This window comes from Molothrus aeneus, chromosome 2, assembly GCF_037042795.1.
Source record: "Molothrus aeneus isolate 106 chromosome 2, BPBGC_Maene_1.0, whole genome shotgun sequence".
Taxonomy (NCBI): Eukaryota; Metazoa; Chordata; class Aves; order Passeriformes; family Icteridae; genus Molothrus; species Molothrus aeneus.
In genome coordinates this window covers 24,876,336-24,900,475 of record NC_089647.1, presented here as the reverse complement: position 1 = coordinate 24,900,475, position 24,140 = coordinate 24,876,336, and the positions used below count along the sequence as shown (strand labels likewise).

Genomic DNA, 24,140 nt, shown 5'->3' with positions numbered 1-24,140 from the left:
CCACTTTTCAGCTCTTCTGCAGCAAAAAATCTTGTTTGGAAGAAGAGAGAGAGAGAGGCCAGAGGGACATGACTACAAAAGAACTCCTTCCTTCCCTTTTGGAGTGGTGGCTATTTAGAAAGGGAAAATGCATAGTACTGCACAGCTGAAGAAGCAGCATGACACATTTATTTTGTATAGCAACTTGTATAAAAGCTGCTAAGCCCTTTATGGAATTAATTATCTGGAATACATGATTTCTGCCCAAATAAAGAGAAATGGTGGTGGGTAGCAACACTAGAAAAACTTCCCTTTGCTGAGATTCCGCAAAACCCAATTCAGGATTCAGTTGAAATCTCACTTTCATTTCAAAGCAGACAGGTAGATCTTTTCTTTGGGTTCAGCAGATTTAAAGAATACTAAAGAACATTGTTTAAAAAAAAAATAAAGCAAAAAACCCACAACAAAGTCCCCACACTCCAGAAGCATCTCCTAAGTATATTTAAAGGGAACAAAATAAGGTAGATTTCATCTGTACAGCTGAAAAGGACAAGAGAGGACAAGAACCTGATTTATTTACTTGCCCCTGAGTTAGAAGGCTAGAATCTGTTACATACCACGCCTTTTCCTGTGTGTTACAGGTACCTCTCGGGTCCCTGTAGGCCTTAAGGGGTAAGGGACATTTACAGTCAGCCCTCCTCTCTCTAGTCAGTCATAGCAGGGTGGCAGGCACAGGACACAGGCTGAAACAAAGGAAGGCATGAGGCCTCAAAAAGGAATGGCTGGCCATAGTGGGGGCAGACAACTACTTCAGTCTGTTGTGGGGGATCCAGCCACAGGACAAATCCTCTGTTCATGTGCAACTGGTGGCCAGAGAACCCGTAGGTGAGCTTGAAGCTGAGGAACAAGACTGCACACACTGGAATACTTGGGAACTAAAGCTTTTAACAAAGGGCAATAAACATGCAAGAAAAAGAAGAGGTGGAGGAACAGAGCCTTGAGTCTGCAGACTGAAATGATGTGTTCAGTCAAGCTGCCAACGAAAAAAGCATAATTGGTGTTTTAATTCTGGGAAAGAGGGAGCGTTTTTTCCAGGCTGGAGAAGCACTGTGAGCTGCTGCAGCTGATTAACAGTGCCACCAGCCGGCCTGCTGGAAGAGGGCCAGTTTGAGAGACTGGGGAGAACAAGGTACATCCACCCACCACCTCCCACCCCTCCAAGCCCTCACAGTTGGACTCTGATCCTGCAGGCACTTTGCCAAGTGCAGAGGGGGCTGTTCGTGGGAACAGCTGCAAGAAAGGTCCTACTCACAGAGGTGCTGTGCAGCACTGGCTGCCCTCAGCTCCAGCAAGGTCAAAGGAGGTAACAAATCCCATGGGCTTGTTTGGTACAGCCAAGAGTGAAGGACAGAGTATCCAGCTCAGGAGGGCTTCTCCTCGTGTGGAGCACACCAGTCAGCATGATGAGCCATGGCAGGCCTGGAATTATTAAATAAGCAGATGGTGCCAGAGGGGCAGTGTAAATGCACCCAGTTAGACGTATGTTGGCCATGAGATATTTAAGGACATACTTTCCACTGCTTGTGAGGTGATTTCCTATTGGAAGATGAGCTTCAAATTCAATTAAGTTTGGCACCTCAACGTCTCCCTGGTCACAGCACTTATTAGGAGAGCTACTAATTGCCTGGTTGTACAAAACCACCCTAAAAATATGTTTCACACTGTTGACACTAATAATAGTGTCAACAGTGTGAAAAACAGGAAAGTTCTCCTGCAGTACAGCAAAGCCAACATCAAAAACTTTACCCTAAAAAGTGAATCAAAGGGTCATGAAACCTTTCACACAGCTTTTTAGACAGCAGTAAGGAACCAGTTTTGCCCTACAGCTGCCACAAAAAGCTATGTAATGAAATGAGAGTTGCGGGAGAAGGAAAGGTATAATTTATAGCCAGTCTCAAATTTTGGCAGCCTTGCACACCTTCACTGAGGATACTGGTCAGCATTTTGCTAGACTATAACCACATGATTAGGTAGCTAAATTTTATATTTGAACAAATGCAAGTCAAATGGATTTCTGAGAAATGAGAAGAGTATAAACAATTTATCCTGTGTGGTTATCATACAGTTGACAGGTTCCTTTCTGCTGAGCTCTGTGTGGACGTGTAGACTGAATGCCAGGTAAGCACTAAAAAGCTGATTGAAAAGAGGTATAGTGAGATAAGGTATGAAATTTGAGAGGGAGTGAGGGGGCAGGGAAATACAGCTAAACAATACTGTATTCCAAGCCCTAACAGTAACTTAATGTAAGGGATAACAATGGACCATCAGTTAAAAGTTTAATTTTCCATCTCTGAAAGAGGTCTGGGATTGAGCCAAGATCCTTCCTCTTTGGACTCTGAAGCCAGAGAGAATCTCATTCCACTCCAGAGCCACTGACAACATGCAAATGTTGGGGCCAGTCACAGCAGAGAGGTACAGATGTGAATAATGGCTGTGCAACCCATGTTTCTGACATGAATGCACATGGACTGCCTGACTGCCTGAGTGATGGTCACTTTTTGTCCATGTTCTTGGTGAAATTACTCCATCTTCATGGCTTTGAGACTGTTGTTGAAGATGAATATGGCTGTGAAGCAGAGGAAGAACCTTTATTCCTAGAGAAGTAGTATCTAATAGAATGTCAAGGAAATGCTGTCAAGTGTCAACAAGTACCAGACAATGTGTCCACTAACAGATTTACCAAGGAAGAGAGCCAGAATACTCTGAATACTTTTGTCTTTGTTTCAGGTTTTTGGTTTCATGGAATTGCTGACAGTGTCTGTATAGCAAATGCATGTCTTCCAAAAGAAGTGACAAAACAGAGCCTCCTTGTAAACCTGCTTCCTTTCCTGGAAGGTGAAAGCCTTCCTAAGCCTGTCCTAACACACCAATTTTCATCACGTTCAGCCAAGGAAGCAGGCTATCACCTGTTTGGTGATATAAAAAACATTGTAATGTTTTTTTATGTTCTCACTTTTGCTGCTTTCTGAGTCACTTCTATTAATCTGAAATTCCAGTCATGTCCCCCCACAGATGTGGCATATACAGGTAAGTCCATGCTGTCAACAGAAGACTAGCACCTGGCTCTAACAAATCCTGACAGGCACGCTGAATCACACTCATCTGTCATTATCACCCAAAATGCTAAGTCTTTGAGTACCTGGATGCTGTCAGAAATACTGGATACTGACAGCAAAGTGAGAGAAACCAGTTTTTTTAGCTGGACTGTGGCATCTGTGCCTCGCCTTACTTCCTTGCTTTGCATTTACCAAGATATTTACAGGATCATTTCAGTACTAGGTGGTGAACAGAACGAGACACACTCCAAAAGGATACATAAGAGTGGGCACACCCCGAGCTGCCAGGTGCTTTCGGATGAGCCGCTCGGTGCCGTACCAGTTGAAGCCTTTTGTTGCATACCCAATCCGTGGAAGATGAACTGTTGCTGAGGAGGGAACAGAAACAATAAAGAACAGAAGAAATACTTCTGAGCAGCCTATCTGCAATGGAGATCTCACTTCACTTCAGAAAAAAACAGTAGAAAGGTGGAAATTGGTCATCATCTTTAGGTGCAACTACACATGTACAGATTTGCTGTTCTACTGCACAGACACTTACCATTCCTTTTTTTGGCTGCTAAAAAAATCTTCTTCAGGCCCTTTTCCAAAGCTGACAGCTTAATGCCAGACAAGTTGTTGGACCGATCTCGGTGCTGAGCTACAATCAAGGCCAGCTAAGGAGAAAACACACTAACTTGAAATACAATCTATATACAGTACTAAGATACACAGTGACAGTGCTGGAAAACTGCATTACTAACTTTTACCTTTAATAAATGAAGAAAAGAACTCATTATGTCTAATATTTAACTGCAACTTAGCCATATTCAGTAATCAGTGCCATTATTGTGAAAAAGACATAAGGTTCATTTCACACGGCTTCAAAAACATATGGATAGAGCAAAACAGGAAAAAGCTTCTCATTCTCACCAAATCTTGTCCTTTTTTCCTGGATTTTTTATCATCAATAGGAAATAGCAGGGTTCCTCCTAACTCCAGGTCTGTCCAGAGAAAAGAACAGGACAATAAAAAATCAGTTCTGAAGAGTAAACAAGCAGTCAATGAAGCAGTGATTTCACTGTCACATTCTGTATTATTCTCTGAGACTGTATCTCCTCATGATGGTTTCAGCAGACAAACATTCTCCCCTGAGCCACACAATCACACACACATCCCAATTTAAGACAAAAAATGGAAAGAGAGACACTGAAATGGGAAGAAAGCATCTTGCAGGAAATTAGAAAGATCAACAGCTCCATCTTATAGCAAGATGTTAATTCCTAACCAGCTGCAGGTATCTCAAAACTGTTAATATAGGCTCAGGAAAAGATTAGTGCTTGGAGGGAAGCAAAGGCTCAGCTAAATGGTGCCTGAGGTGGCCTTCATCCTTCTTGAAAGCACTTTGACAGAAGATGTAGTGCTCTGTCTTATTTAGTGAAAAACACTCTGTGAATAATGTATAAGTTTTTCCCCTTTTTTATGACTTGCAGGATGGATTGGAATGACCAACCCCTACACAGAGTTCTCACACTCCAAACAAGCCAAGTCATAGCACCCGCTGAAGTACTACTTTCAGAGCTAGGGATGCACATATCCAGAGAAAGAGTAAAACACATGAGTATCGAGGTATCCAGGCACTTCACTCCTGCAGTGTCACTGGGGTTTTACCTCTTTCAAGTGTCTTGGCCTCAGGTCATATTTTAATCTCTTACCTTTCATCTTTCCTGCCATCTCATATATTTTCCTTGGCTGATCAGAACGGGCCTCTAGAGCAGTGAATAAACCACCCCTTCCCCAGCGGCCGGAGTCATCTAGAATGAAATAACAAGTTAGACTCCTTTCAGAAGTGAGGTTGAGACCACCCCTGCAGGAAAGGCACTTGCTTTGTACACAGGCAATGAATGATTATCAAAACCAGATATGGGAACTACATACAAACTTAAGACAACTACCATTCAAGGGACTATCCTAAAGGATAAACCTCAGCCCTGGAGAAAAACAAAGTTCTCACAGTTCCTTGAAATACTCTACAGAAAAATTCCTTACTGTTCACTGAAAATGCTGAAACAAGCACTAACCATAGCACTGAGCATATACCCTGACAGTATCCTCACATACATACATATAGGTACACAGAGCATGCATGTAGTATGTCCCCACATTGGTGCCTTGGGCTTCCCACACCAGGTGTTTGACATTTGCCTGTTTGACAGTCTTTCACTTCTACCTGGCATTTGCACTTCAAACACGAGCTTTCATGCAAAGTGTAACATTAGCCAAAGCAGATGTTGATGTTTTGCTGCAGCCCTGGACAGAGAGCAGCTCCAACACTGCTTCAGGAGGAACTCCTTTTCATGTCTTTAATGCTTTTATAGAGGGTCTTAACTTGGGAGACTAGCCTAGAGCCTCTGTACTGTCAGTGTTGAGAGACAACCACCAAGCCTCGGGACGTGTCTGTCTCTCTCTCTGCTGACCAGAAAAAGAAGATGAATTTCATCATCTCAGTTTGATTCCTACAGCTTCCACAGGATAAACAAAAGGCCCTGCTCTCAGGAACTGTCATCATTTAGCCACAGATATAAAATTTCAAGCCCTACAGGCCCCTTTGAAGAGGTTTACCTATAAATCCAGAGCAAGCATGCAAAGACCCTTGCACACCTTGCTAGTACTTATGTGGATTACACATGCTGGAATAAAGGCTGTATTGCCTCTGCACCACTTGAGATTAAGTCAGACTCAAATCCAAATTATTTCAGAATTAGAAACTATGGAACCATTAGGGACACCCCACCCAACAGTACTCCTTGTTGTTCACAAGTCCCACCTAGGCAATGGACAATGATGGCATCTTCCTCTCCTGCTTGGGGGTGGGTTACATCTCCCATGACGTATTTAATATAGTTCTGGTCTCCATCTTTGTAATCTAAATCCACATTCTGCCCCAACTCATCCTCCACAAACTCCTCCTCGGAGCCACTTTCCTCTGAAGGAAGGCAGGTAGATGTGTAATGATTGGCCTCCCACCAGGCCATCCTGAAACCAAGAGAAGAGGATGTTCAATGGAAATCAAAGGTGGGGGCACACAGCTTGGTTTAAATCATTGCAGTGAAACACAGGAGACCTAGACCTGCATTCCCTCTGCTCCCTCCCCATTTTAGGCCAGAACAACATTTACCAAAGTTCTTCTTTATAATATTAGGAGCCACATGCCAATGTGATAAGCCAATTGCTGGCATGGAAAAAGTGAGCACATAGCAAAGGGCAAGGAGCTACTTGGAGTGGTGAAAAGGAAGAACACCTGGGAAATAAGAAGGAGAAAGTTAAGATGTCCCAGAGAGTCACAGATGTTAGAGCAATTTATAGGGGGCAATTGTGGCACTTCAGAAAGCTTCTCCCAAACGTTCATTAATCATGGGGCTCTTATTCAGGACATCCTCTATGAATTAAAGTCAAGTCAGGCTGGGTATTCAGGAGGAAAGAACCCTTGCTAGGGACTCAAGCCATTTTTCCACCTTCACATCCCCATGTTATGCAGTTTGAGAATATTACTTCCATCAATCAGACACATTCCAAGAGTACAGTGCAACAGACATCAAGTGTTAGATGCAATACAAACCATACTTTTTCTTGTGCTCTGCCTTTGCTTTTGCTGCCTTCTTTTCTTCCATAAGCCTTGCTCTCTTTGCTGCTGCTTCTTGGCGCTTCTTCCTCCGAGCCTCCAGCTCCTCTTCACTCAGCAAGTGCTTCCTCCTGGCCGACTGTTCCCGAAGGCCTGTGAGAAGGGCCTGGAGAAAGAAAGAGGTATCACAGAAACATAGTGCTCATCTTAAAGCCATGCCTGATGCCCTCCTTAACCTACATTCCTTTCCCATTTGTTTACTTGTCCACAAGTCTTAATCATCAGAACTCAATTGTCACATAATATGTGGTTTTGTGCCCTCAACAGCATATCTCAGATCTGTTAGCAGAACTGCTCAAGCCTTGATTCCAGAGCCAGCTTTAGTACACTGACATCCAAATCTTTTAACATGCCTTCTGCAAGCTGTAGGTAAAGACAGAAAACTGCCAAGTTTCATTTTCCACGAGCAAATGAAAGAGCATCATGTTCCTTGTCACATCTGCCTTACGTTTGCTTTGTTCCGGAGAGCTCTCCCTTCCTTACTGGTCTCTTCAATCAATGCTTTCTGAAGATCCAAAAGCTGATCAAATGCTTTTTTGTCTTCTTTGCTGGGCTCTTTTGAATAATCTTTGCCTTCATACACGTACATGTGATCTTTAAAAAATAATTAAAAAGTGTGAAAAGGAACTGAAACCTACTAACACCCAAAATGAACTGTGAGATCAAAAAAAATCTGGCTCTTCTGTGACATTGTTCTATCCTCAGCAGAGAAAGATCTTCACTCTCACAACTTTTTGGTAGGACCAGAGTCAGTATCATGTAGAAACAGGAGAATCAAGATTTGCTTCCTCTGACAAAAGCTTTTAATTTAAGATAATTTAACATGTTTAGACTGGCAAGGAAGCTTTCTTTCTATTTCATTTAATTAATTATTTTAAATTGTGGTTCTATTGCTGTTCTCTTTGGTCATTCCATCTCTGCCAGTAGAGAATTCATTCAGCTCTGCTATGTAGTTACAGGCAGCTCTTGAAAAGGGAAAGCAAATTTTTGCTTTTGACTTCCCAAATGAAATGAAAGCACAGAATTCTGGCAGCCCGGGGTTGCTGCTCACCACGTGAGTTATTTTCCCTATACTTATTACACTGTGTGGTACCACTGCCCCTCTTTTAATTCACTACCAGAAAATACCACTCTTTGCTAACTCTCAGCAAATAATTACTCATTGCTGGCAACTGCTGCTGGATGGACAATAACTGTCCTGCAGAGCCACATTTCAGCTTCAGTCACAAATTTATATTTAAGTGCTACTCTGTAGCACTTAAATATAGACAAAAATTCAGACAAAAATTCAGTCTTTCTTGGGGAAAGAAGGTACCGGAAGAGGGAAGTATCCTTAGAATTTATTTTCAGGTAGTACACGGCTACTTAATGAAAAATTAACCACAACTGGGTGACATTTGGGCTGGAAAGTAGAGTTTTAAAGACAGAGTAGGTTTGTTTTAGTTCTATAGACACCATGACTCTGTGTTTCTTATCTCACCTTTTGGATTTTCATAGCCAATAATCCTTTATTTGGAGATAAAAAATTAAACACCTGCTACACAGCCTTTCCTTAACTTACTATAACATCTCCAAAACTGTAGATCTATCTTAATGGTTCTCTGTGGGAAAAGCAGTAGCTACAATATTAATATTTCCCTATTTCTCAGGAATTTCCATCTGAGGTATTAAAATATGAAAAGGAATTCAACTCTCAGCCACCAAAACTGGGCAAGTATTGTTAACATTATCTTACAAACAGGCAAATAAGAACAGAAAAAAAGAACAAAAATACCCATAAAGACTCAGAAGTTTGTGGATAGGCCACAAACAAAATCCAAGTAACTTCATTACAATTCTGCTTTTCTACTTATTGCCTGAAAAATGCCACCCCTGCCTGGGAAGCCTTCTTTACCAGCACTCAAGTGACACAGCTATTTAGATTCTTAACGTACTCTCTGTATTTTCCTCTTCATTCTCTTCCTTTTGTGGCAGCACAGTGTCCATTATCCAGTGCCCTCCTTTTGTCTCTCCAAGCATGTTTTCGAGCTCCACATCCTGTACAGTACTTCCCTCAGAGGAGAGCAATTTATCCAGGCCAAATTTCAAGATTTCACTCAGCTTTAACAAAGAAAAGGGGAAGTTCAGCATTATTATCCTCTAATTCCATGTCAATCCCAGTGTCTCGAGCTTCTCAGGCTTAAAAGCAAAGGATGTACAAGTGGTGGAACCTAAGCTTTAAGCCTGCCTGTCAAAATACTTATTTTTTAATATGCCCCATTCTCCCAGCACCTGACAGGACAAGCCCCAACAACATATCTCCCATAATCATAACTCATCCAGACTTGAACAGTCGTTTTTCTTCAGGGCTAAATGACAAAATAGCACTGTACTGACTGCATTCAAGCAGCTTTCTTCATAGCTAGAAAGGCCAGGCTTGCTTTTGCCCTCAACTAGTTTAAAACAAAAGCCTAAATACCATCAAAATCCAAGGGGAGGAAAATAACAGCATGGAATTTCCTATGGGCTCAGTTCCACTTCTCCCACAGAAACTTTAATTGCTGAGATACACACAAATGGGTCAGGAAGGGCAGGCAGAGGGGGAAAGGATACACTAAATCCAAACCTCTCAGAGGTTTAGCTGCACGAAGGGGATATTGATAAGACTTCAATATTGGCTTTATCACTGAGTGATGCAGGATAGTCTGGATACTTAGTCTCTCTGGGAGACAGAGTGCTCGAATACTTACTTAGTTCATTGCTGCAGGCTACTTTTAGCAAGCTCAGTGATTGTCAGCTTTTTTGTGATTATCAGCTTTCTTAGGATCTCAGCCCGAGCTGGCTTGCTAGGGTGCTTTTGGCTGAGGCAGAAGCAGACGCGAGAGAGGAGGAGAGGTTCTGGTGATTCTACAGCGATGGTTTATTGGGGAGTCTGTGAAGGGTTCCAGCAACAGCTCTTTTTCTATCGAATGGGCTAAACCAGCCTTTTTTATAGGGTATAGGGAGATCTAAACTTGTCTAATAGTAAGGGTCAGGGAAAAGTGACTTATGAAGTTACAGAAATAAGCTATGAAGTGAAGAGTAAAAGACAAGAGCTTATTTTGCTGTCTCATCATGACTCAACAGTTCTTACTGTTAAGTCTCAATCTTCTATAGAGCTCTTGTAAGCTCCATAGAGTCTGCTACAGGATATGTTCCCTTAAATGTCACTTTGCTTGATGTTTTGAAGCCAAGTTCTCAACACAAACCTCAGCTTTCAGGTCAGAATTATAAATCATGCCCTGACTCCTGAGACACTGCATTTGCCAAGAGGCCAAAAGAAGGTTGACCGAGTTTCAGACTAACTACCAAAAGCTGACTAGGTTATCACCTGACTTCTTATCAGCTCTGTTTGTGAGAGAAAAGCACCAGAGACAGATCAGTTCGAGAAACAATGAGCCCAGCTTCCACTTTTTATGATTTCCACTGATTATAATTAAAAAGCAAGTAAGACAAAGAAAGGTTCTGTCTTCCCCTCTTCTCCAAGACAACACACCCTTTTTCCATAATGAATGCACTTCAAAATTGGAAAAACTGTCTTCAAACAGATGCTGTCTGGACCTGGGATGTCATTTTGGTTCCTACAGACAGAAGTTGTCATGTCAATGCACAACTCTTTGTAGAAGTTCAAATCCAACGTAAACACAGAAACATTCTGGGACATTTCTAAGGTGGCTAGTGGAGTCAAATTGAGGATACAACTCTAGTTTACCTGTAACTCTGCTGTGCCTTGAGGCTTGGGTGCTCCCAGAGCAAACTGCCCCCCTTCAACAATGGCATTGGTCAGCCGGAGCTTCGAGGCAGCTCTTCGGTAGATGATTTCTTCAACTGTATCTCGCCCAATCAAACGGATAATTTTTACAGGCCTTGAAAAGTTTAAGAAAATTCTTATTATTTACTTTGTTTTGAGGTGCACTAAAGTATCTACTATCCCCTCACCCACTCCTTTGGTAGGTAAAGAAGGCAAGAACAAAATGAGCAAAAATAATCAGCAGAAATGTGATGCTGATACAATTCTGCTTGACACAGGAGAAATGCTCACTGCAAAAGTGCAGGCAAACGTCCACCCTCCATCTCCTACTCCAAATTTACAAAGTTCCCACCCTGGATACACGACAAGGACAAGACTGTATGAGGCTGCAGTTGAAAATGAAGACACAAAATCCTCTCTGCTCCCCTTTGATCTTCAGTCTATCCTCATACTTTAACCTTCCACTGCCTATGGAAAGTAATACTGAGAGGCCAAGAGAGTTAGCAACCAACCACAAGTAGTGACATTTCTCACTTGTGCTGCCCAATCCGGTGAGCTCTTGATATTGCTTGCAAGTCATTTTGTGGGTTAAAATCACTATCAGTAAAAATAACTGTATCTGCTGCTGTTAGATTCATGCCAACTCCACCTACAAACAAAAGAAGAAGGTCATAAAATACATCACCAACAGAAAATAAAGGGGAAGCTAGAGAATCTATGCTGTGCAAAGTTCTGTCAGATCTGATCAACTGTATCTAATCCAATCCATCTCTCAAACCCAAATCTAAGTCTCATAAGGATCTAGACAGATGGATAAGCCTTCCATTTCCAGCTTCCAGGTTTCTGCAACAGTCCAAAAAAGAAGCTGTACAATGCAATGTAATCAAAAAACATAGGGTATGAGTGAACAAATGCAAAAGGGACTGATTGTCAAGACTGATGAACATAGACATAATTCTTCTGCTGGCAGGCAGATTATCCCTGCAAGGATGGGCTTCCCTGAAGCCCCAATGGACTGCCCAAGTCATGACTTGGCTGAAGCACAGAACCAGCTGTAAATACACCACTGAAACAGTGTAAAACACCAAGCCAAACTATACAATAACCAGAGCCCAGGCATTTATGAGACCTAAAGGTTTTGAGGTTAGAACTTGGGCTATCATGAAATAAAAAGATTTTAAAAAACCTAGTTAATTTTACATTTTAAAATACCTCTACTGTGACCACATTGTGTAGTTAACAGCGGACAGTCTGCTGCCTTACATTTCCCCCAGCTCATGACAAGACACCTTCCCTGTAATCAGAATATCCCTGCAAGTGGAGACAGTCATGCACCTGAAAATCTGTACCCATAATATAACAACAATGGCAATATTGTTAGCACACCTGGTCCCAGATGAATTCAAGATGCTTTGGCCAGACATAGTAGTGTGCAGTAAAAAACAACCCTAAGTGTGGCTGGCATGGGAGGGAGAGCTCAGGAACTGTGGTGACAGACACACAGACTCCTGACACACATCCAGCATTGGGGTCTTCCCTTCACTAACCCTGAGTGCTCCCCCCTGTGCACTCTGGTTCAGGCTCATCAAGACAAGTCTAACCAGAAGCCCAAAGGAAGACCTGATTCCAGTTTGATGTTTGAGACCAAGCAGTGTGGATTTTTCCTCTGGAGACAATCAGAAGCCTGGCTCTGTGCTTGTTTGAAGAGAGAGACAGGGAGGTTTGAAACTGTGTAGAAGACACAGATCTGCCCAGGGAGCAAAGAGGGGAAGCAGCACAGATGGCAGTCCCATGGAGCTCTCTGCAGCCTTGGGACAGTAAAAGACTCTCGTTTCAGTCTGTCTGCCAGCTAAAGAGCACGTCCATGTTCAGCAAACTTGAGAAGCAATTCCACCAGCTTACTTAAAGGAAGTCTGTTCCTGCCTAAAGACTGATGCTTGCAGAAATAAAATGGTAGTGAGATTCCTTAAGCTCAAACTGGCACAGAGACAGGCATTACAGAACTTGGAATAAAATAAACTCAAGAGGCTGCAATATGAAAAGGATCTTGGCATCAGCTGCCAAAAGGAAAGCACAGAAACCAGATGTCCTAGATGAGAGACCCAAGTTCAGGATGTGTCCTGTCTCACTCAAAAATCCCCCACAAGAGCAGGCTCTGCAGGATTCAGAATTCCCTGAAACCTTGCCAGAGGGAATAAAATAAGAGTGCAGAAGCAAGATGGTTTGTTTGTCTCTCCTTACTTACCTGCTCTCGTGCTCAGCAGGAAGATAAAGATGGGCTGTTGACCAAAGTTCTTGATGGCAAGGTGTCTCTCCTCACCCCTAACAGAGCCATCCAGCCGCTCATAGCTGTAGCCTTTCCAAACAAACAGCATGAATGTTTCTGAAACTTTGCCTTTGCTCTTACCCTCTTACACTCATTCTCGATTGTCTCACTGCTGTCCTGAATCTTGTTGTGTCATATCCTCCTGGCTTGGTTCTCATTTAATTGCCTTCAATTCCTTCATTTTTTTCCCAGTTAAACCTTGTATAAACTGAGGTAATGACCCTGACTTCCAGATTGACTGTTGGTAAAGAGTAATTTAGCTGAGTCTGAAGCAGAGACTTCTTAGCATTTAATTTACTGCTTGGAAACACAGCAGGAAAATTCAGAGCCCAAGTAAAAGAACATTAGCACACAGTCCCATTTCAGACTATGCTGTGCTGGCTGTTGGCCCTACAAAGCAGGCCAAGAACCATCAGATCCTCCTTATCCAAACTCCCAGGCCTTCAGTGTGCTTTGCTGTGAGCATGCAGTATGGAATATGGCACTACATTTGGCTTTATCCTACATTATTAGCCGTCCAAAACCATAAACACCAAACAAAAGCCTCTTTCATGGGAAATCCTAAGTAGGCATGGAGCCACGTGGATTGAAACAAAAGAAAACGTCCCAAGAACACATTGCTAACCTTGCCAAAAATGGTCTGATCCAACCTGCCCTCAGACATGTTGGGGCCCCACTGTCAACAACTGTTTTAATCAAAAATTAATTTCCTGGTATAACTGTGGCTTGGTTTGTGTTTTGTGCTGGACAAAGTGAATCTAGAGCAAGCCTATTGCCTTTACTGCAATTACTTCAGGACACAGGTACACAACTGAACACAGGCATATAATGAAACATTGCTACCCTGCCATTTGTTAGCTCCATTTCATCAAGGCACAAAAGACTAAGCTACTTTGAAGAACACTTAACTGCCAGCTCATTTCAGGAAGCTGGTAACAGCAAAGAGCTGAACTCAAGACCCTCCAACTCACAGAGCTGCTGCAGGAATATGGTCCCTATCTTATAAGAACCAATAAATCTTCATCACATTTCTTTCCCCATCCCAGGCGGATCAACCAAAATCACAGGAACAATATCTGGCAGAGATCAGTAGGATAAGCCCTCTCCTACCAAAGTGTGCAGAACATACCTCTATAGTCCATGTAGTCCTGCAGGATATCAAGGAGTTGAGTCATCTGAGAAAAGAGCAACACACGGTGGCCTCTGCAAGAAGAACACAAAACCCTGTGATCCTCAGCACACTGTGACAGCATTTCACAGCCTGCTGGGAGTCACAATGCCTTAACCAGTCATTGTCAGTCCCTGTTACAAAGCAAGGCCTCCCAGAATCACAGCCTGTTCCCTTACCACACATTTTCAACTCCACATCTAAATGCAATCAGTTAAGCTTCATCTGCCATCATCATTTGCCCTGTCCACAGTGTGGAGTCAGAGAAGTAACAGGGCTCTGGCACAGCTCTGCTGCTGGCTGGATACAGGCTGGTGAGAAGCCTGTCTAAAAGGACCCCAGCTTCAGCCTGTGATAAGGTTTTCTTCACCACATGACTGCTCTCAAATCACACACTACAATGCATATCTGAAATTCTGGGAAAATGTAATATCAGCATCTCTGTAACAGCAGAACATCTCCTACTCCAGCAAATAACCTTCAAAGATCAAGCGCTACCTACAAAGGTGTGTGAAGAAATCAACTCTCCTCCCTCCCAGCCCTAGGCCTCAGACAGTGCTCTATTTAAATGAGACCTCACCCTAGAGCAGAACACAGACATTTTCAAGTCCAGAATTTGCACAGGGCTCGTCCTGCAGCAAACACATTAAGTGGAGAGGTAGCCACTCACAAGGTGCTCCACAGCAGGACAAAGATAAGCCACATCAAAACTTCACAAGGGCTGTTGAAGCTCTGTCCTTTGGTCTTTGAATTCCAGGTTCTGAACTCACCAGAGCACAACACAAGGGGTTGTGAACATCAATCCCAAAACTTCTGAAGTTTCAATTTATCCTTGGGTTTTTCTTTTTCCCATTTGCCATGGATTGTGCCTCCCAGGCTAACACAGATATGCTAGCACAAAAGAACTCAACTGAGGCATAGGAAACTCACAATCAAAGCAGATATGCTGAATACCAAGTCACATGGTTATTGTCCCAGGTTCTCAAATATGGCAAATATGAGAGCATGTGAGAGAATTAGTCAAGTGCTTTGAGAAATGATGGTGAAAATGCACCTGAAAATCTGTGTCCATAATATAACAACAATAGCAATGCTGTTAGCACACCTGCTCCCAGCTGAATACAAGATGCTTTGGCCAGACATAGCAGTGTGCAGTAATCTTCAAGGTTCCTCTACCATTTCCAATTCAGCTTGTTTTACTTCTTTCAGGTAGTGAGTAACGTGGAATAAATAAGTCAGTGCTTGTGTGGTGAAGAATACCTGCTCAGTCTATGGCTAAATAATGTAGTTTGCTTTCCCAGGTAACTTTTTCTCCCCATGTCAACCCCATCCCAACATGACATACCCAGCGTACAAGAATGAAAGGAGTTTATCCAACAAACACATCTTGCCACTGGCTTCAACAATATGGTCTCCAATCTCAAAGGGTTCTGGCTCAACACCTGGAACAGAAAGGAGTTTCAAAAGCACAGTTAATACCACAGAAATAACAACTCTGTGGTAAACCTCAGTGTGTCTGCTCTGTCGCTTTTGCTGAGCGGAGCCACACAATGCTTGCTTGAGAAGTGATGGTCCTTCTCTATCTCCAAATGACACCCTCAGTAGTTCACAAAGCATTGTGATTTCTTTGCTTAGATGACAGAAGACATAGAAATAGAAAGCTGCAGTCAGAAACTCAGACTTCACACAGTCTCCTACTTTATTTGTCATTATTGATGAACTGTCATGTGTTGGAACTGGTCACAAACTCACAGCTGCTACTGATTCAAGTACAAGAGTGTTTATTACTTGCTTCTTCTAAGCATTACACTAATAATAGAAAACCACTGTATAAATCAAGAAAGTGATTTTTTCTGTTCCAAAAGAGAACAGTGCTTTCCTACCATTGAAGAGGTATGGATGGGCAACACACTTCCGAAGCTGAACTAAGACATTCTGGAGTGTAACCTTCCTTCCTGTTTCATTTTCAAATGCATCTGGAACACAGAGCAGAGAAAAAAAAAGAGCAGGGAAGCCCATGCTCCATTAATGGCTGTGACTGGGAATGTCTTGGTACTAAGCACTGCTCCGAAGTGCTTCAGCACTGACGTATTTCTCTCTGTGAATCACATTTGGATTTGTATTTCCCATCTCAAGACTAATACATCTGTTTTCATGGGTCAAAAAAAAAAAAAAATTTCCCTCACTTTTTTGACAAGCTTTTAGAAGTAAGACCCTGGTAAGCACTACTTTGCCTTGTCAGACTCACTGAACTTTCTGGACTCTCTGGAAACGGTCACTGTAATTTTTCTGAGTAAAATCAACAAAATAAGCAAAAGAAATTTGGTGCAGTTCATTTGCATTTTCAGAAAAAAAAATATACAGCACAGTCAAGATCTCCCAGGCAATGAGATCTCCTTGCTGCATTTTTGTGAGGAACCAAAAAAAAAAAATGCATGCACATATGCTGACTAGAGTAGAAGATGGAAGTTTCAGATTTCCAGGTGATGTTCATGCAAAGTACTAGAAAGCCTTAGAATAACAAAGCATCTGCAACTCCCCAGTTTTAATTTCCCTAGAACAAATAAGCACTCGCAAGCCACACAATGATAGTGGTTACATTGTCTACATAACCCTGCAGTTTCCCATAAAACTCCTATCTGCATCCAGTAGGTTGAAATTTGCTTTATGGCATCTGTGCTACTATTAGAAAATTTGTAGAGAACCACAGATCCAAAATTTCTTGTACCACCCTTTTGTTTGAATACAAAAACATGAAATAGGAGCAGGCTTACCTTGTGATAAGTATCTTTAATTACTTTAATTACTTTGAGACTGCCCAAAGCAGATCCTCAAGCTAACACTTCCTAGCTCACAACACCTGAGCAATAGATCAACATATATGTCTCTTATTTTGCCACAAGCTAAAATCAAAAATTAAGCAACCCAAATTTGGCATATTTATTCTGTACATACTCTGCAGACCAAAGTAACTTCTGCTTGTTTACAACAGAGTATGCACGTACAATAGGAATTTGTTTGCATGTACAACAGAAATTAGCTTTGCTTTTAAAAATAATTAATAGACTTCAAAATGCCCAGTTACCTAGATCTTTTGTCAAAATGGCCTTGTAGTACTTCTTCTGCAGAGCTGACATTCCGTGGTACAGAACCACTTCCACCTTCTTTGGCAGCTCTGCAGCCACCTCAGATTTGACTCTCCGAAGTAGAAATGGCTGCAGAAGACTATGCAATTCTTTGGCTATGCAGAGGCAGAGAAAAATTAAAACAAACAAACAAACAAACAAAAAATTATCAGAAAAAAAAAACCACAAAAAAACCCCCCATCCAAAACCAACAAAACCAGAGGAGAATACTGTGTTAAAAGGTAAGGAATTTATACAATACCTTCCGAAGTACACTTTCAAAATAAATGTAAAAGGAATCTCACATCTATTGGTGAAACCATTCAAGCCACATTTTACAAACAGAGAAACCAAACATAGCTGCATACCTGTAACACTTGGGACCTACATTAAGAAAGCTCTTGCCTTAAAAGTAGTCATTAGTTTTTGTGGCCTTGTTTTAAAGCTTATCACCATTAAAAGAAAGCAAATAAAGAGGACACAACATGGTTGTTTCCTAGTCAAGATAAAAGCTGGTTCTGACTGAAACACAATGTTGCTTATTACTGACCTGGCTCATTCTCCTTTTCAATAACTTGGTAATACTCAACAAACTCCTTCACTTTTTCCTGGGGAAAGATGTCAGGTTCAATAAGGCTGAGTAAGGAGTACAGTTCCTGGAGGCTGTTCTGGATTGGAGTGCCTGTGAGTAGCAGGCTGAAGCCTACTGAGAACTGAAAAAAACCAGCAATAATACAAAGTTACTAGGAAAAAGTATCTGTAATGAAAAGTTAGTTAATATACAAGTCCACCTACACCACTCCTAGGCTTAACTTAGAAGATGAGTGGCAGCACAGAACTGCTCGCAGAATGCTGCAGATTTGCCAAAACCATCCAAATACAAGGTATGGTGTGACAGTCAAACAGCTCCAAACTGACTGGGCTGGCACCAGTGCAAGGAATTCAGTGTAAGCAAAATAAGAACAAAGTACAAAACTGACTCCATTAAAATCCTCAGGTCCATGCAGTCTGCAGTCTAATACCACACACTAGATGTTAGATAAGGAGGGATAACTGGAAAATGCAGTTGGAATAGGACAGTGAAATGAAACTGCGTCAGACTAAGTTCCATTTCTGTTTGCTGAGTAACTCTGACAAACACAGGAACATTATCAGGTCCATGCTGCTCACAGTAATCCCCATAAAGAGACTTGAGAAATATGTTTACCTTTGGAAAGATACAAATTTCTCTCAAGTTTGGTAATAGAAAATAGGTTAGGAGGAGAGATGAGGTGAATCACATCTATTTTTTTGTGATTATAACCAAAGCTCCTGAATTATAGACATCATGGACAATATGTTCAGAATATATATAAGACTTTCAGGAATTCAATAAAATCCCCTATTTTTCCAAGGTGTATTGTAGTACACTGTTGCTGATGCCAGCACACACCAAACGCTGATGTTTCACTGCCATGACAAGAAGTGCAGCCTTCACTCAGGCATTTGGGCTGCTCTGGCCAGGTGCTCTGGAAGCTGGAGCAATTATCTGAATTTCTGTAAACAAGGGTGGCTCCATTAAATGTGACAGTGGAAGTCAGTAGTTCAAGACTTGAGGTTTCATGAGCTAGGCAAGGGCTCCTTCACCCTGCCAGAGCTGGAGATGGCCTCTTGTTGCTTAGGTTAGCCAGACATCTACTTCTGCAGCAGCACAGATGTGCTTCAGCACCATGTCTGGCTGCTTTACTTTTCCAAGTCTTTCAAACTGCTCCAACATGGCAAGCCCAAACATGAAGCAGAATGAGAGGGAAGCTCCAAATACTGCCCACTGCCATGCAAAGCCAACAAGGCCTTTATCTCTCTGCCACTAAATATGGGAATCCTTTCACCAGCTCTGATGGAAACAAGTGATGATTCACGTTGATTCACAGAGAATCTGAAAAGGGAAAAGTCTTAAGACACTAGAAGAAAGATGAGTTACTTTACCTCGGAAAGTGTCTTGTAAAGCAGAGAATTTTGATTTTTCAGTCTGTGAGCTTCATCTACAACCAAGGCAGCCCAGTTAAAGCTGAACAAACAAAAAACAGCATCTTCAGTTAGGGGCTGACAATTCATTCTTGTAAGTACAAAATGACTGAAGTAAGTGGTGGCTCTGCTTGGCTCAACTTGAGGTGGGGTCCCACGCCATGAACAACAAGCAAACACCAAAAGTGGGGTGGAATTCACAGGTACTGTTTTTGAAGAGCTGACAGAGGTTTTTACCAAAGTCTGGGTGAGTTTTTTTTCTGAAATCAAGACTAACAAAATTCACTTAAATTTCTTGATTCTCTCCACCCCTGTTACTATCAGGAAAATGACATAAACACAAGTTTGTTGAACATACAAGGAGGTCTCTGATTTGGAAAAAGAGACATGAAACTAAGCCCTAGCACCTGTGCAAAAATCCAGCAATGATCATGAGGCAGTGATGTAAGAGTGATCCCAAGGCTTTTGCAAATCACCCAAGAGAGGAGCTTCAACTTATTCTGTGTTCATATAGCTCTATGCAGAGTGTCCTCTAGCAGGCTGCAGAATCACTGGTGATCCAGTAGATCCACCAGGCTTAATTGAAACTCCACATCTTCTGAACCCTCGGTGTTTGTGCCTCCTTATTACTAGGGTTACAACTTCCACATCAGAGTCATTTCCAGGGGAGGGAAAGCATGAACCTCCATCTTTTCTCACCCCCACACTTCTCTTCCCAGTGGAATACAACATTTGAAATCACAGTGACCTACATTCTTCCTAAATAGCCTTTTCATTTGCCTTGATTTCCCTCTCTGCTATATCAGAGAGGTTCTCCATTGCCAGAACATTCAATGAGCTCAGGAGCTGAATTGCCAAAGGACCCTGCACTGTGCAGCACTGCAGAAGCCCATGTGCAGAACAGCCTGATTCCTCATCTATTTCATTACAGCATGGCTCTTGCTCAACTCATTTGTGCTGTTACACTGCTTGTAAGGAGTAGTGGTGTGGAGACATCTGATAACTCTGACCCTCCCTTACAAAGTGCTCCAAATGCTCCCACACAGAGCAAGGTACAAATGATTAGCAACCGCTTTTTTTTTTTTTTCAGAAGGAAGACTAAAGGGCAAAACCCTAAATTTGAGTGACATGGCTTTGAGGTTATTTGTTAGCTTTAGAAGTAGGAAATTAGTCTGAAGCTGACATTTCTGTGATACTAAGGCTGGCTACTTGATCTCCTTGGGTGCTACATACCTGGGGTACACTTCAAAATCAATGGAATAATATGCAGCAATGCAGAACATGATATGAAACTGTAAGGACAATACAGTCATGGCTACCTTTCATTAGATCTGGTTTCTACCATGATGTGCAGCACAGTCTGCTACTTCCAGCAGTGGCCAAGGACAGCTGCTTTGCTGAAAGACAGGAGGGTGCCCCTTGTGGGCCTAGCTGACACAAAACTATGCCAGCAGGGGCCACTGGATTTGTGCTTCTACAAAGATACTGAGCCATTCATTATGTATAGCTGCCCCCAGCATTTGTCACGAAACCACTGCAAGGCACTGGCACTACTGCTAAGAAAAAAGGAAAATTCCTCCCCATTTCAAGTGCAGATGCCTGTGGAATTCTGCATGACTGTGACAGTACCTCCTACAGGCTGAATCTGAGCAGAATAATCAGTCTTTGTAGAAGGCATAACATTTCATAAACCCTCCACAGCTGTGACTGGAGGTAATAAACTTCAGGATATGATAGCACATTATCACTGTTATATAATGCAGGTCAGTTTCAGTGAATTTTGCAACTAATACCTTTATAACCTGAAGCTCTTGACACATAGTGACTTAGAGCAGTACATTAAATATCAGTCCAGCAGAGGACATCTGGACTGATATTTAATGTACTGCTCTAAGTCACTATGTGTCATATTGCTTTGAGTTAACTGGCTTGAAAACTGTCCTTGGGGGAAGTTCACATATATTTTAGCTGATATTAAAGACTGAAAGTTGGAAAAGGCAAAGTTCTAATCACAAGCCAAGAACATCCCTGTCTCTTGTGAAACAACACAGAATCTTGCACATCCAAATACCTATGTAAGAAATCATTGACAGATATCCAGACTTAAATTTGAAGACATTAAAACCATACTCACGACTTTAGAAATGCTGCATCTTTCAGGCAAATCTGCAATGAAAGAAAATGAACTGTGATTTATGATTTAAGTAAATGCATCAATTAAGAAACAGAGCACTTTTCTGTCTGCTTGCAAACTACGGTGAAATGGAGCAGAGTGGAATGAAGGCACTCACTACCTGAGGAAAAAAAATGACAGCTACATGACACCTTCAGCATGTCATAGTTTAACATCACACACCCTCTCACTCACACTCCACCCAGGGAGAGGGGGGAAGAGAACTAGAAGGATAAAAGTGAGAACACTTGTGGGCTGACAAGGCATGAACTGGGAGGTACAGAGGAATCAAAAAGGCAAGGAAAACTTGTGTCCCCCTTTCAAGTGACAAAGACATCACATACCTCATATGTTGTCAGGAGTGCATGGAAGTGTGAGACTCCTTTCAGATTCTCCTGCAGTTTGGGTCGCTCTTCCTTGCTGCCTACATATGTTATGAAAGAAAGACCTGGAGCAAATCTGTTGTTAAGAGAAAGAGCAGAATCAGTGAGCCAGTCTAAGTCTTTTCATGTGTTTATGACCTTGGACCTCATTACCAAACACAGCCACTGAACAGATGATGAGAATTCCTATCCAAACATCCTACACTCCTGTGAGATGTGCCTGGCTCTCAGCTTTTGAATCTCACTCCTTCATAATTTTCACATCAGGCTGGCACCTCAGCTGTTGGCTCTGGTTTGTACAAGTCCTAAATAAACCAGCATTCCTTTAGATGTAAGAGTCCAAGGCAGATGACTGAAAACCAGTCTCATGACCTAACTGCTATTCTGAACTGAAAAAAGTTCATAAGAAGCAGGTGAATGAATACAGTTGGCCCAGATGAGGCCAAAGAATTGGCCTGAATCATACTAAAATAAAGACAAAAATGTCTGCAGCAAAGAGGTCAAAGTCAGGGTATCAAAAATATATTCTCTCAGTCAAAAAACAGATAAAACCAGTTCCAATTGTTGGGACCATAAAATTCCTCCTCATTTAATCCCACCACTGTTATTTACCGAATATTCCTTCTGGAAAGCTGCACTGTTGATCTATGAAAGAATGCACTTTCCCCCAACTATTCCAACCCAAAATCTATCCAAATCAGGCCAGCTCACTTCAGAATGCAACCTGAATGACTTCAGATGCTGAGAGACAGCATCAGCCAACGGCCACACAGACAGACTTCTGTTCTAACCTTTAACTTCTAGCCTTTCCTCTTAAAAGGAGTCTGTGGGCTAGAGACCACAGATGTACATATTTCAGGCACAGCAGCCTGTCACCCTGATACACATCAGCACTGTCACCCCAGTGAGGATGGGCTGCATGCACAGGCGTGATGTATTTTATGTGCATATGTGAGCATGGCCTCCAGCTTGGGTCTTACCTTTTACTATGAAGATTCCTGGCTGTCCTCAGCAGATTTTGCCTAAGAGAGGCTGAGCAGGGAGGGTTAAAAATCAATAAAAAGCAAGGAGCTAGTGGAGGCATTTCGACTGAAAGTCAGCCAATAATATAGGATGGATGGATTCATGTATACCACAGCATGTAAAGACTATGCATTAACTGCATAGTCTGCATTGATTTGTTGGTTTAGTAGCAGCTTCCCTTTTTACTTTCTATCCCTTTGAAAGGATAAAAAGAAAGTGTTGGAGTGAGCACATTTGAAAACAATCTCTGCAATCTTGCAACTTGCAAACTTTGCAATTGCAAGTCTGAGCAATAATGTAGTAAGCCGGACAACTATTGAAACTTACCTCTCCAGCTCTTCCTTCCAGTTGCTCAGAACTGACAGAGGACAAAGTATCAGAAATCTCTCTTTGTTGGATAACTTTTTTGTCAAATAAAGAAGTAGAGAAATGGTCTGAAAGGCAAGAAAAATATTTGTTTATAACAAGGGAAGGGTTCAACCCAATAGCCTGCTCCTACATAAGCTGTCTCCTTGTTGAGCTTTGCAGCTAGCTTCCATAGGTTATCACAAATCAGAGTTAACAGAAGATCAAGTGGGATACAGACAAAAAGGCTTATATCCTAAAACATGACTTCAATATATGAAGCCCCTTTCTCGCACAGTCACAAACTAGGTCTACCATGCATCATTTTCTAAAACTATTTGTAATTTAAGACCGATTGAATAAAATCAGCTGATCCAAAGCACAAACAGTCATTTTCCATCAAAACTTAAACCCACTGAAATACTTGAAAAAAAATCCAACAAACCTCTGAAAAAATTAGACGTATAAATTTTAATCCATGTGTGGATAAACACAAAAATCCCCTGGGTGCAAGGGCATCAAAAGGACGTTATTTTCCCTGTACGGCTGTGTATTGTGCCTTCAACTCTGCACACTATGAATTATGCATTAAGGTGTTTGGATAAAATGGCCACTCATCTTTTTACAAAATCCTGAAACCTATTTAGAGTTACAGAGGACTTAACTCAGGACTTGAGTGACAAAAAAGACAATGAGCTCTCACTTGACTAAGGAATTCTGAAGGGGCAGGGGAGAATAATTAGGGTACTTTTTCGTTCTGCAGAAACACTAGGCTGAAAACCCAAAAATTTAAGCAAAGATCATTTTCCAGAAGAAGAAGACACACCTGACAAGTCTTCCCAAGGCCCATCTCATCACCCAGGATACAGCCATGCTGGACTTCATAGCATTGCACGAGCCAGTTTACACCTTCCAGTTGATAGGGACGAAGTTTAATGCCTGGGAATAAAAATTATTTGTTACACTTACAGTCACCCAATGCACTCCATACACACACTAGAAACAGGTCCTGCCCAGAACAGGCCTTCCCAAACATCTGCCTTACAGGAAAAGCACAGCAGCCTACAG

The 24,140-nt window shown here is 41.9% G+C and overlaps 1 protein-coding gene across 1 annotated transcript; it reads right to left on the bottom strand.

Moving 5' to 3' along the window:
• Nucleotides 1–2,296: 2,296 nt before the first annotated feature.
• On the bottom strand, nt 2,297–23,988 carry CHD1L (chromodomain helicase DNA binding protein 1 like). Its single transcript, XM_066569299.1, has 22 exons — nt 23,899–23,988; nt 23,055–23,161; nt 21,666–21,780; nt 21,283–21,314; nt 19,110–19,191; nt 17,695–17,857; nt 17,105–17,260; nt 15,903–15,995; nt 15,365–15,461; nt 13,981–14,054; nt 12,771–12,881; nt 11,060–11,174; nt 10,487–10,640; nt 8,691–8,856; nt 7,205–7,350; nt 6,699–6,862; nt 5,902–6,110; nt 4,790–4,888; nt 4,008–4,078; nt 3,637–3,751; nt 3,355–3,463; nt 2,297–2,648 (listed from the first exon to the last, which is right to left on the bottom strand). Exons 1-22 carry the CDS (start codon nt 23,920–23,922, stop codon nt 2,570–2,572), a joined length of 2,481 nt encoding a protein of 826 aa, XP_066425396.1. The 5' UTR covers nt 23,923–23,988; the 3' UTR covers nt 2,297–2,569.
• Nucleotides 23,989–24,140: the final 152 nt, after the last annotated feature.

Coding starts and splice junctions, on each gene's coding strand:
- CHD1L (XM_066569299.1), bottom strand. CDS start 23,922: ATGGGCCTTGGGAAGACTTGTCAG. Junction 21,781..23,054: donor TGGAAGGAAGAGCTGGAGAG/GTAAGTTTCAAT, acceptor TCTTAACAACAG/ATTTGCTCCAGGTCTTTCTT. Junction 10,641..11,059: donor CACCGGATTGGGCAGCACAA/GTGAGAAATGTC, acceptor AAACTTTTCAAG/GCCTGTAAAAATTATCCGTT.